Source organism: Mastigoproctus giganteus, chromosome 13, assembly GCF_048544385.1.
Source record: "Mastigoproctus giganteus isolate SK-2022 chromosome 13, ASM4854438v1, whole genome shotgun sequence".
Classification (NCBI taxonomy): domain Eukaryota; kingdom Metazoa; phylum Arthropoda; class Arachnida; order Uropygi; family Thelyphonidae; genus Mastigoproctus; species Mastigoproctus giganteus.
Genome location: NC_143587.1, coordinates 56,828,090 through 56,841,627, shown reverse-complemented (window position 1 = coordinate 56,841,627; position 13,538 = coordinate 56,828,090). Strand labels below are relative to the sequence as shown.

Genomic DNA, 13,538 nt, shown 5'->3' with positions numbered 1-13,538 from the left:
ACCTCCCCTGAGTCCAAGGAAGCTCTCATAATTATGGCTAAGGTTTTGCTTACTTCCTTTGCTGCCTCCTTTAATATAACTGGATAGATCCCATCCACCCCGGTGCCTTTTTTATGTTTATCTTCAACAATTTCTCCTCCACTTTCATCACAGTTATTACAAAATCATCTAGCTCACTGCCAGAGTTTAACTCACCGCTGGCATTCACCTCCCTGAATAACTCTTCATGGATGAATGTAGATGCAAAATATTCATTTAGTTTGTTAGCCAGCTGAGCAGGATCATCAACAGTTGAACCATCAATATCCATTGGACCAATCTGATTCATCCCTTTCCTTCTAGAATTTACATAGGTAAAGAACTCATTGTTGTTTTTCTTTGCATCCTTTGCCAAAGATTTCTCATAATCTGCCTTTGCCTGCCTAATCTCCTTTGGGACTTGGTTACAGACCAGCTTATATCTATCATAGGCTTCCATGTCACCCATTAATTTATATATATCAAATGCATTTTTCTTCTCTGCCATATGTCTCATTAGTTCATCTGACATCCATTTAGGCCTAAACCTTGAACAATATTTCTTAGTTGGTATGTAAAGTCTAGTAGCTTCCAAGATAAATTCTTTGAATGCTTCCCATTTTGAATTTGCTGTTGGTAACATCATCAGTTGGCCCACCATATAGAATTTAAATACTGTCTCAGACCACAATAGTCACCTTTACGAAAGCAAAAACCCTTCACTTTACCCCTGATGGTAGTTACCTCTTTGAGTAAATCCCACTTCAGCACACTGTGATCACTGCCACCTAGTGGTTCATTTATCTGCAGATTCTTAATGCATGAAGAATCACTACTGATAATCAGATCAAGAGTATTACTCCCTCTAGTTGCCTCACGACCATGCTGCCATCATCCAATAAATCCACAAAAGCCTTGCTAGTGTGTGTGTGACCAACCCACAAATTCCAGTCAATATCTGGGAAATTAAAATCCCCCATTATAAGACTCTCTGATTTACTGGCCCACTCTATTTCCCTGTACAGTTTCGTATTATACTCATCAGAGTCATTAGGCCTATAACACACTCCTACTCTCAATTTTGATCTCCCAATGCTTATGTCACACCAAACTGATTCGACACTGCACTGTCCAGCGATGTCGACTGGCTTCACTTCCTTGGATTTTATGTGTTTCTTAACTAATAGCATAACCCCTCCTTCCTGTACACATTGTACTCCCCAAATTCCAGTTCTGCATTCCTTATATCTGTGTGACACCACGTCTCTGATATGCCAACAATATCTGCCTTTGATGTTTTGAGCAATACCTCAAATTCATCAATTTTTATTTACCAAACTCCCAGCATTGGTGTACATGAACAGGTACATGTATATGTGCACCTGTTCCTATTCTTAGCTACCCTAACACAACCCATGTGTTTACTTGTACTGCAATGACTCCCAGCAGTCTCTGAAATATCCTGCAGCTTGTTTTCCAGGTTGCTGCTCATTCCAATAGAAGCAGTGCAAGAATCACTTTCACCTCTGCCAGTGGCTACTGTTAATCTATTAGTCCTTGTATCCCCCCAAGCTAGCAGTTTTCCGCTCCCCCAACACTGCCTCGATAGCATCAGCAAATATTCTTGCACCCTTTCTATTTAAGTGTATCCCATCCCTGTAGAAGCAGTTTCTCCTGTTAACAAGTACAGACCAGGTTGAAAAAAAATTCTACCCCTTGAGCCTTGCACAATCTTTCCAGGGCCGAATTGATCGACAAGGCTCTCGTCATATACTCCCTCCTATCATGTCTGGGCAGAATTGCAGACACTTTCAAATTCAACCCTAATATTCTACCCATAAGTCCAATGTTTTCACCAATCATATTTTTCACACTGTCAGTTGTGACTCCCACCAGGTTTTTAATATTTAATCCTAACTTTTCAATAGATTGGCAAAAATTTTCAAAAAGATTTTCACCTGTAATTGTTTTGTGCATACTCTGTAGATCAGCTAAATCTTCAACTGGTACAAAATTATTATTAATTCCACATATGAAGATAAAGAATTCAACTGTGTCATTTACATCAGTACTGTCATCCAGTACCACACTAAAATATTTCATTTGTTTTATGTTTTCCAAAGGTAGTTTGAACAAATTTTTCCAATATCTTCTACTCTTCGCATAATTGTTTGTCAAGACAAACTAGTGTCTTGTGGCAACCCCAGGGACTCATATCTGGTGAGTATGGGCTTGGCACACCCAGTATCCTGAGCTGGATATCATCATTCTTCTCTTTCTTGGTGATTCCCCTTCTCCTTCTGACTCTTGTTTTTTCTTTCCTCTCTCTCTCTCTCTCTCTCTCTCTCTCTCTCACAGGGTAATTCAGAAATTTTGTTTTTGGTTGGTGCAGTATAAACCTCAGGCTTCCTTGCATCATATAGCTAATAATAATAATAATAATAATCATTGTTCATTTCTCCAGACAAATTTCTTTCCACAACTTTTAACAAACAATGCTAACAAATTCACCACGACTGAACAGTTTACTTTCAAAAGTGATCAAATGTGCAACTTGATAACTGGCACTTACAGCAGATAAATTTCTTGACTGATATGTTTTCAGTGTGTTTTGTTGTTTTCTTAATTCGTTTTGTAACTTTGAACACTTTTCTTTTTGAAACACTCCTTTATACTGATCATAAGATTATGCTTGAAATCAAAGTGCCATTTTAAATTACATCCTTTAAAAGCTGACATGGTCTCCTTACACACCAAACACACTGCTTTTTCGTCATACTCAATGAAGAAATAGTCTTCAGTCCACTTTTGATTAAAAACACAATGCTCCAAATCAACTTTCCTATTTTGGAACATTTTTAAGGATGATTTTTTAATCCAATACAAATTAATAATAATTCAATACACTGAACAAGTTATATCAAAATAGTAGAATTTTACAATATGAAAATGTTGATACGTACATAACTGTATTTAGTGTACTTATTACTGCACTGGACTACATGTACATGTCTCATACAGTGGAGCTCGACCCTTGCATGCCTGTACATGCAGTGGCACGACTCTCTAAAATGCTGTTTTAGTTCACTTTCCGTGCGGGCTGTAGGTTGGACACTACTGCTCTAGATCATAAATGTCAAATTCAGAATCTGATGATGTACATTCAAGAGAACCTGGTGGGGATGGAACTGGTTGGTTGTTTGGGTTTTATTGGTGCATTAGCAAGTAAGGCTATAATGTGCCAAAACCTGTCATAAAAAGTGAAACTGAGTGGAACTGGTAGTTGAGGTCCATGGGGTATTAGTCTTACAGTTAATGCAGCTGTAATTAATGCTTTCATAACATACTACGTGTATGGAACAAAAGTAGCAATCATTAATGTGCTCCTAAGATCCCCCCACCACTTGATGGCAACGCAAAATGTAATGGTTTTTTTTTTTTTGCCACATTTCAACAATTGCAGGTACATATTACACACTTTATGGAGGAGATCAAATTTTTACTTTGACTGATTATTTTAATCTCAAATTATGTGGCATTTTTCACAAATGATATTACAGTGGAGCCTCATATGGCGAATGCCCCATACAACGAACTTTTTGTACCACGAACCCGGGTTTTAACCACTTCCCTTACTATTTTTCCCTATTTTCGTGTCAAAAAAATACTAATTTTTTAAATAACGATTTTTATTATTTTTATGCCGTGTAGTACAGTGCTTGATTATGGATAATAATTCCTAGAATTATTATCCCGATCAGAACTGCAATATTCTTCAGTCATTATCCATAATTAATTCTTCATTATTAATTATCCATCTGATGCTAATTCTTGAAAACGAAACAGACAACCTCGTGCAGCACAGTGCTCAGGAAAGAACACCAGGCAACAACAATATGCAAGGTATCAGCAGGCATCATCTGATGCTTATCTCAGATAAAAATATTCCAAGAAACATGCCCACAGGCGAATGGCCACAAGAGCCATATTGCAATGAATGCATTACTTTACAACGTGCTGACGGCTTCACTCAGGTAAGTATTGAAAGAACACAAATTCGTATACGACCACGAGATATCTCAGGATAATAATTTATGACATTAAAATGCTAACCTGAGTTAACTCGGGATAATCAGGGAAGTGGTTAATACAAACACAACACACATTCTGTTTTGTTCACCATGTCTTTCTTTTGTTTCAGGAAAGTTCCAAATTTGTTTTTTGAAAGTTTCTTTTGAAAAGAGTTTAAAAAAGATTTTGAAAAGATTCAAAAAATGGATCCTAAGGAAAGTGTCAGTGTAAGTCAACCCAAGAAAACTCAAGAAAATCACTATTGAAACCAAGAAAGACATCATTGCCAAGCATGAAAAAGGAGCTAGGGTAGTTGATCTGGCAATTGAATATGGAGTAAACAAATCCACCATTGGAACCATCTTGAAGAACAAGAAGACCATCAAGAATGTTGAGGTTGCAAAGGGAGTTACCAGTACCCTAAGAAACCCCATCATTGAAGAAATGGAGAATTTGCTGCTTCTGTGGATCCACCAAAGGCAAATGGCAGGAGATACCATCAGCAAAGAAGTCATCTGTCTGAAAGCCAAGCACATCTATGTTGACCTGAAGGGAAAAAACTCCAGGGTCAAGCTCTGAAGAATCTGAATTTAAGGCAAGCAGGGGGTGGTTTGAGAAGTTTAAGGGAGGATTGGCATTCACAGTGTCATAAGGCATGGGGAGGCAGCAAGTGCTGATAAAGAAGCCGCTGATAAATTTGCCAAGAAATTTGAGAAGCTCATGAAAGATGAAGGATATCTACCAAAACGGATCTTTGATGAAACCGGGCTTTCCTGGAAAAAATGCCCAGTAAAACCTACATCACAAAGGAAGAACAAGCTCTGCCAGGCCACAAGCCTATGAAGGACAGGCTGACCCTCCTCTTTGCTGCCATTGCTAGTGAAGACCTGAAGATCAAGCCTCTCTTGGTGTATCATTCTGAAACACCAAGAGCATTTAAGAAGCACTCAATTGTCAAAGGTAAACTTGGAGTCTACTGGAAATCTAACCCAAAAGCTTGGGTTACTAAGCTTCTTTTCAAGGACTGGGTGCTTGAAGTCTTTGCACCTACAGTGAAGAAATACCTGGAGGAAAAGAACTTGCCACTGAAGGCTGTCCTCACTATGGATAATGCACCTGGCCACCCACTTGATTTAGAAGATGCTCTGGAATTGGAGTTCAGCTTCCTGAAGATTGTTTTCTTACCTCCAACTCTACCTCTAATTCAGCCAATGGACCAGAATGTCATAGCAAACTTCAAGAAGCTCTACACCAAAGCACTTTTCACCAGGTGCTTTGAGGTTTGCCATGCTTCCAGATTCATGACATTGAGGAAATTTTGTAAGGAAGAATTTAACATTGTACATGCCAATAGACTCATAGAAAAAGCTTGGCGTGAAGTGTCAGTCAGTTAGGAACCTGAACTCTGCCTGGAGAAACCTGTGGCCAGCCTGTGTTCAAGGGGAAGAACCTGATAATGGAGCCCAAGTCATGAAGGACATTGTGGCAGCAGCTTAAGAACCTGGATTTGGAAGTGGAAGATGTGGAGGAGTTAATAGAGGAGCATGAAGTGCAGCTGACCACGGAAGAACTGAAGGAGCTGCATAAACATCAGGTTGGGGAAATGGAAAAAAATGTTTCCTCAGAGGAGGAGAAAGAGGCAAACATCACCAAAGGTCCAATGCCTTCAGCTACTATCAAGGAGATTCTTCAGGACTGGAAGAATCTTCACAACAGGGTGTTGGAGTGGCACTACAACACAGCTGAAGTGAACAGAGTGGGGGACCTCTACAATGACATAGCACTTCACTACTTCAGGACCCTCCTTAAAAAGAGAGAAAAGCAATCACCACTGGATAGATTCTTCAATGCTAAAAAGCAGACACAGGCAGAAGAACTTAAAGAACCTGAAGCTTCTGAACATGAAGAACCTGTAACTATGAAGAAGGATAAATAGTGTATGTAAATGGTGGCTTTTTTTTTTTGTGGAGGATCCGGTACCAATTAATTTATTTCCCATAGGATACTATGGGAAATCATGTTTTGTACCACGAACTGGTTCGTGGAATGACGCCTCACTGTATATTCTGCCTTTATATCACCACAACATAGTTATCGCAAATGTAACAAAATACATTTGGACTGTTCACACAGCTATGTGTAACCACTGTCACAGAACATGAAAATCATGTTAGAAGCAGATACTAGTTAGCAGAACTGCACCAGAAAACAAATGATAGGGAAAGAAACACTTCACACATTTACATAGCAGTCATTAATATGACCGCTATAATACCTAATTATAGGTCTCGACATGTCTATGTATGTTAGTCACAAAGGAATTACTACATTTTTATGTACTAATTTTGGAAACTTCAAAATCTACACTGACGACCACAATCAACTCCTTATCCTTCCTATGAAAATTACTGTATATCACCAACAAAACCCTGCAAGCTGTGCTGAGAGTTGTTTGCACTGTTCAGAACGCTTCATGTCTTGGTGTACAATTACCACCCCACCGGGTCCTTTTGTTCTCCACTGCTACTCACATGTGGTACTTTGCATTTGTCAATGTTAAACTTCAATTGTTTCTTCTCACCCAACTGCCTAATTTTTTAGATCTTGTTGTAGTAGCATATCCTGATTACTATCATTAAACACCCTTCCAACTTTCATATCGTGCAAACTTAGACATTAAATCTCATATGCCTTTATCAATATCATTAATAAACACTGAAAACAATAATGGGCCCAGCACTAAATCCTGGGGAACTCCACTAATAACATTAGTCCAAAAAGAGTAGTGCCCACTGATAACTACTCTGCCTACTAACACTCAACCATCCCTTTATCTGAAACAGTAACTTGCCCTTAATTCCATACTGTTCCAATTTGTGTAATGGTCATTTATGTGGAACAGTGCCAAAAGCTTTCAGTACATGATGCTAAAATATTTTTTTTTATCCAGTTCCTTTGTTACTGGGTCACAATATCCAATCAGACTGGTCAGACAAAATTTGCACCTTAACAAATATATGCTGTTACTGCATGTACTTCTTTAATCAGTGACTCCATTATTTTCCCTGAACAGAAGTCAAGCTAACAGGTCTCTAATTACTTATGTCACCCTTTGTAAACTGTGGAGACATTTGCACATCTCTGACCCATAGGACTTCCCACAAATCCAAGAATGCTCTCATAATTATGGCTAAAGGTTTGCCTGCAACTTTTTCTGCCTCCTTTAATATAACTGGATATTATCTCATCCATCCCAGATACCTTTTTTAACATTTAGTTTCAACAATTTCTCTTCTATTATCATCTCAGTTATTACAATATCATTTAGCTCCCTGTCAGAATGTGACACACTTCCATCATCCCCATCCCTAAAAAAAAAAAATTCCTCATATGTGAATGTATCTATTCAGTTTTTCAGCAATCTAAAAAGGATCATAAACAGTTATACTTTATATTTAGGACCAATGTAACCAATTGCTTTCCTTCTGGTATTCATATTTTAAAAGCTATATGTGGTGTGATGTCACCAGCCTATCCCCAAAGCCTTGTTTAGTACCATATTGATACTGTGCATTCTGCATTCCATTCTGGTTTGAGCAAACATTAAAACTAGGTAGATATTCTTGGAATTGTAACTGCTGCTACATGAACAATGTTTTCTGTGAAATATGTTCCTACACTCTTTATAGATTTCTGATTGACTGATGAAGATAACTCTACCAAATGTTTGAAGGCATTCCAGTCAGATTTACCAATTTATCCCTGACAATAACTTAAAGGATTGACCAAGTTTTATACTAAATAAAATGTTTATTCTACAATAAACATAGGGAACTAATCACTTCCATACAGGTTACACTCCACACATTCTAAGTATATGAAAGGAAAAGATAACATAGAAAAATGCATGGCAGAAAAGGTACAGGTAGGAATGTACTGGTAAGTGTGAAAATAATATTACTTCCTATATTTTAGAGGGCGAGGTCATTATTTACAAGCATATGTTCTAGGATCTGATCATCTCATTAATATCTGCAGGTTGGGATATATTTATTGAAATCTAATAGCAAAGGAAAGGCAACAACATAATTGGATCAAGAAGGTCGTGCTGGGGGTATCAGTCTCAGGTAACAAGCATATGGAGCAAACTGTTAATAAGAACCTAACTGAAAATCTAGTTGCTACTGTCACTACGTTTGTTGTGAGTAGCCCTGGCTGGAAATAGTTATCCAAAGTATAGTAAACTCCTTCATAAGTCCATCTCCCATTCTGCCCCTATAATTTAAAATGTATCTATGGAAAAAAAAAAAAAAAAAAACTTATTTTTGTTTATTTTTTGAAAAAATTATTGTTTTATTCCTATTGAAAACACCTTCATTTTTTAATTCTTGTCATGTGAAATAAATCCTTTTCTCTCCTGTACGTCTCCTGCCTTGGTTATGGGGGGGGGGGGGGTTGCAAGCACAATTAGTATGAAGAAGATGCAGCAATGTATGCAAAACAATTCACTAGCTCTTACAGAACAAAACAGTAAGAACTTAAACCAACCCTTTCCTTATATGGCCTCAGAAGTCTAACAAAATGTCAATGTGGTCCTTTGACATAAAAGAATGAGGATCATGATATGAAATATGGCCCATCTTTGCCAATCCATATTCTCATAAATTCTCTGAGATCCAACTTTATGCAGTGCCTTAGATTCTGCATCTGCAATCAAATCATTCTGCAACAAAAAGGTTATTGTTGTTATTTGGTTTTTAAGAGCATTAGCAACCAAGGCCATATTGCTCCGGGGATATGTGGTGGTCATTCCCTGACCTTTCCGCATCCTCCGTATTTGGTGGTCATGGGCTTGAACCCCAGTGTAATCAAGAAGCGTGTGCTATGCACTGCTGCTCCTGCCCACCTGGCTATGGAGACGCCACAACAAAAAAGGACTCCCCAATGTGGAACTGGGGATGGGGGGGCCTCACTTTCCACTAATATTATCTCAAATATGAATTTCTTGGAAAATAGATTGGCAAAGGTGGTTGATTCCTTGGCTACCTGCTCCCTTAGACAAAGTCCTCCTTAACAAGGGGATATGTTGAGGACATGGGATAAATGACTTGAATACCAATATCACAAATGCCATTGTGGCAACAGACCCTGCTATACTATAAAAAACATGAAATGGATTACAGGCTGGCAGTCCATGCTACTAAAGGTGCCCATGTCAAGGTATAATAAGGTAAGAATTGAAACTGTAAGAGATTTACTATAAATTACAGCAAACTGCATGTCCATAGTTACATTTGTTCATCTACAGCATCTATCGAAATCTATAGATGAACTTTGTGGATACCCTGATATATATTTCTCACCTCCTCAATTTGTTAAATAATTACATACCAGATCTGCTCCATGATTCTTCATTGCATATTCCAAAACACCAGCTGCTGCTTCAGGCTGATGAAGTTTGTTATTGATACTATAAAAATAAAATAATAATAAAATAATCATTGTGGTCCAAAAACTTCTTTGACAAAGTGCAAAATAAAGATCATAGGAACTGGCACCCTTTGATGATCATAGTAGTTGATAAGCCAAACAAACAACCAATCATTAATTCTATATCTGCAAATTAACTTCTTTTTTTTGATCTGGAATTCACACTGCTTATCAATCAAAGCCACCAGTTCAGATGATGAAAGATATTATTTAATATTTTGCTGCTCCTCATTAAATTATAATTTAAAATTAAATTTATTTATTCTACTTATTCAACTCATATCCTATGTGAAACTTTCTATGAAACTAACCACATGCATTTTTAAAATTATTTTTCTAACTGTCCACCTTGTATTCATGACATGTTTTTTACATGTATACACAGTGCATTTTCATTCATTTCCGGTCTAGTAAACTGGATTATTTGTTATTATATTTCACACATTTTTCACTCTCTTCTATTCCCTTTGTTACCAGCTCTGATAAAGTATTAGTAACAGAGATATGCTACTACACTACCAAACCATAGAAACCTATATGGTTCCTATGGTTTAGTGGTGCAGGTTTCTATGGTGTGCTTAAAGACAACTGTAGCGATCAGTCCTTGCATTTCTATTGTCTAACATCAAGTAGTTCATAAGCATGGATATTAGTGATTTTGATTTTGATTTGGTAGTTGTTGGCGCATCGGCTTCTGTGGCCATATTGCACCTCCCAAGGTTTTTGCAGTACTTTGATCCAAGCCCGAGGCGGGAATCGAACCCACGACCTTTGGGTTGCCGGGCAGGTACTTTTACCCACTCGGCTAGCCCGGTCGGCGGATATTAGTGAGGCAGAAACCATAAAGTCCCTGAAAAATGTATAGTAGAAACACACACACACACACACACACCCACCAACCCCATTAACCAGAGAAATAACTTCCATGCGTCAGTCAATTCCCCATGTGACAAGTGCAGAGCACAATGAACAGCAGTAATGCATACACTCACATTCTTGTGACAGTCTTTACTCATTACTCAAAATATCACACCAATCAATCTTCAAGATTGGCTAAACTATTACAAATACACTGTGATTGTTACATGCATACACATGTAACAATCACAGTGTTTGTTACACTGTGATTGTTACACGTGTAACAATTTTTTTAAATCTGCAGTTGGCACACTGACACAAAATGTGTGGTTCACAGTAATGTGACTATTGTTTATGGCTGCTGTACAATGAAGTAATTAATGCTCCACTTGCCATATTGCTGTTCTGAAATATAAACAAAAGCTTAGGTAAAAACTGAATATATATAATGGTCCATAATGATTATGAATTAAATTTTGAATTAAAAAAAAAAAAATGCACTGATGTTTTCTCAGAAAAGGGTATTTTTGGATCATTTTCTAATATTACTTTCTTTTTTTTGTCACGTTTCTTCAAAAATCACAAAAGAAAATTTGATTTTATTTTATTTTTCACAAATTTCAATTAATTTTGGCAGAATCTGCGCACTGAAATTATAATAAAATCCTACTAAATATAAGTCTTTTACCCGACTTTTATATTTAAATACAAGTTGACAATACTATTAAAAAGGGTAGTGTTGTAAAAAGCCCACTAAACACTCACCTCTCATTTTAAAAACTGATCTACAATGGGTCAAATTTTTGTTTTTTTGATTTTCTTGCTGATCCTTCTACTTTACAGTCCCTCTTCAGCATCAGGCAATAGTCAGCTATCATGCTGATATTCCACCTCCCCTGGTACCTCATTGGCATGTTTTACTGACCTGGTGAATAACACTTCTAACACTTCTTAGATTTTCTGGGAAGTATTGGATGTGGGCGTTTAAAAATGTACCTTGACATTCATGTTAAAGATTGTTGTCCAACTAACCCTTTAAAGTCAGCACATTTAATTATCTATTTTTTTTTTCTTCTTTTTTTCCCATTTTTATTAGCAAGCGGCCCCTAGCCAGAAACTGGCAACTCTGCTATATACATATATATTATATACATTACACAATGGAATTCAAATATTTCCAAAAAAGTACATGCCAATGTTATTCTAGCACAATGGATCAGAATAGCAACCATATGCAGCAATAATGAAACAGCCATTGATAACATCAGGATATTATACAAGAAACTCAAGAACAACCTTTTTCCTATAGCATATCTGCGCCATCATATCAGTAAAGCCTTTAACATATTAAGGCACAAGAATCTAAAAGATATTAATATAAATAGCATTATCGACATATAATTAATCCCATACATATCAAGTATATATATAGTGTAAATACAATACACTAGGCCTCTGTGGTGTCTTACAGTCTGGAAAACTCGTACCCACCAATTGGCCCATTACAGTGTATTTATCTTGTAATTATTTTGTAATTATGTTCATACTTAACTTTATTTATATTTAAGTTTGGGCATTTTATATTTAATTATATTATATGCTAACTTAACTATATTACATTATGCCACCTTGTAACACAACTGACCTTAAATACATGATGCACTAACTCCCAGACATTCGTTCAGGGTCCTAACTATAGGAACGGGTTTGCAACCCCGAACCACCCTTCTACATATCTCTACCATAATCATCTTTCCACTTTACTAGCCTCTACATCTTATGCCCTGTGAGCCATTAGTTTACCGAACGCGAAATCAGAGCTCTATTTTTCTAACTTTACCCAATCTATTTTTTGCCTTAACAAAGTTTAGCTGCCTTCTATCGCTACTTTGTCAGCTATTATATTTCTTAACTATCCTGGACAGTTTGAGCATCATGTATTTAACCTAGCGTAGCTTCATCGTCCATGTTATTTCAAAAAACACACACCAAAATTTGTCTAACGCTAGGCGCCGCTAGCGTACCCATGCATAAATACACTGGAAACCCACTGACACAGTCTTTTCTGTCAGTCCGGCATGTAGCGGTAAGTTCTTGTCATTCGGATTTTCCTTGCCTTTGTCTTTGTCTTTTCTACTTTCATAGCGTTCCACTTACTTCTTTAAGGTCATGCATGTTCTGTATGCTATAACTTATTAACACATTATGTAATTGCAAACTTGGTATAATGTTATTCAAATTTTATTCAAAATTTGAAAATTGATATTACCACGTGGACTTTCGCACGTGTACTTTGACATACAGAGCATGTCGGAAACAGAAGGAAGAGCATTGCTGTCTTTTTCATGATTTTGGTGGATGACCTCTGATGAAGACACAAAAATTATGAAAGACTCTGCAATGCTATCTCCACCTAGGTCGTCTCTTCAAAAATATTCATTTGGTTTACTTTTCTATCGTTACAATTATTTTTCCAGTTCCTTTCTTCCCACCTTCGTTCACAACATATATCGCTCCCAGGGTACACCATATTTTCATTAGTTCATTTCCATGCATAAACATCTACTTAATGTATTTTATACTAGTAATATTTTATATATACATTATGGCTGTAGGGTACTTTTGCGATAGCAATGACCCTGATCCATAATTCATGTTATTGTAATTCAGTCTTATCTAATCTTATTTAATCTAATTCTTAATGTTCTTCCCCCTATAGCATATAACTTCTCTATTGTATTATTCTTGATGATAGGAGGGAGTATATGATGAGAGCCTTGTCAATCAATTCGGCCCTGGAAAGATTGTGCAAGGCTCAAGGGGTAGAATTTTTTTCAGCCTGGACTGTACTTGTTAACAGGAGAGATTGCTTCTACAGGGATGGGATTCACTTAAATAGAAAGGGTGCAAGAATATTTGCTGATGCTATCGAGGCAGTGTTAGGTGGGTCGGAAAACTGCTAGCTTGGGGGGAGACAAAGACCAATAGATTGACAGTAGCCACTGGCAGAGGTGAAAGAGATTCTTGCACTGCTTCTATTAGAATGAGCAGAAGCCTGAAAAACAAGATGCATGGTATTTCAGAGACTGCTGGGAGCCATT

The 13,538-nt window shown here is 37.2% G+C and overlaps 1 protein-coding gene across 1 annotated transcript in view; it reads right to left on the bottom strand.

The window, feature by feature from the left end:
- The window catches only part of mTor (serine/threonine-protein kinase Tor), a 704,297-nt gene that overhangs the window by 234,637 nt on the left and 456,122 nt on the right, over positions 1-13,538 (bottom strand). The window contains exon 31 of the mRNA XM_090387576.1: positions 9,481-9,559. Coding sequence (XP_090243702.1) covers positions 9,481-9,559 — 79 coding nt within the window. The remainder of the gene's footprint in view (positions 1-9,480; positions 9,560-13,538) is intronic.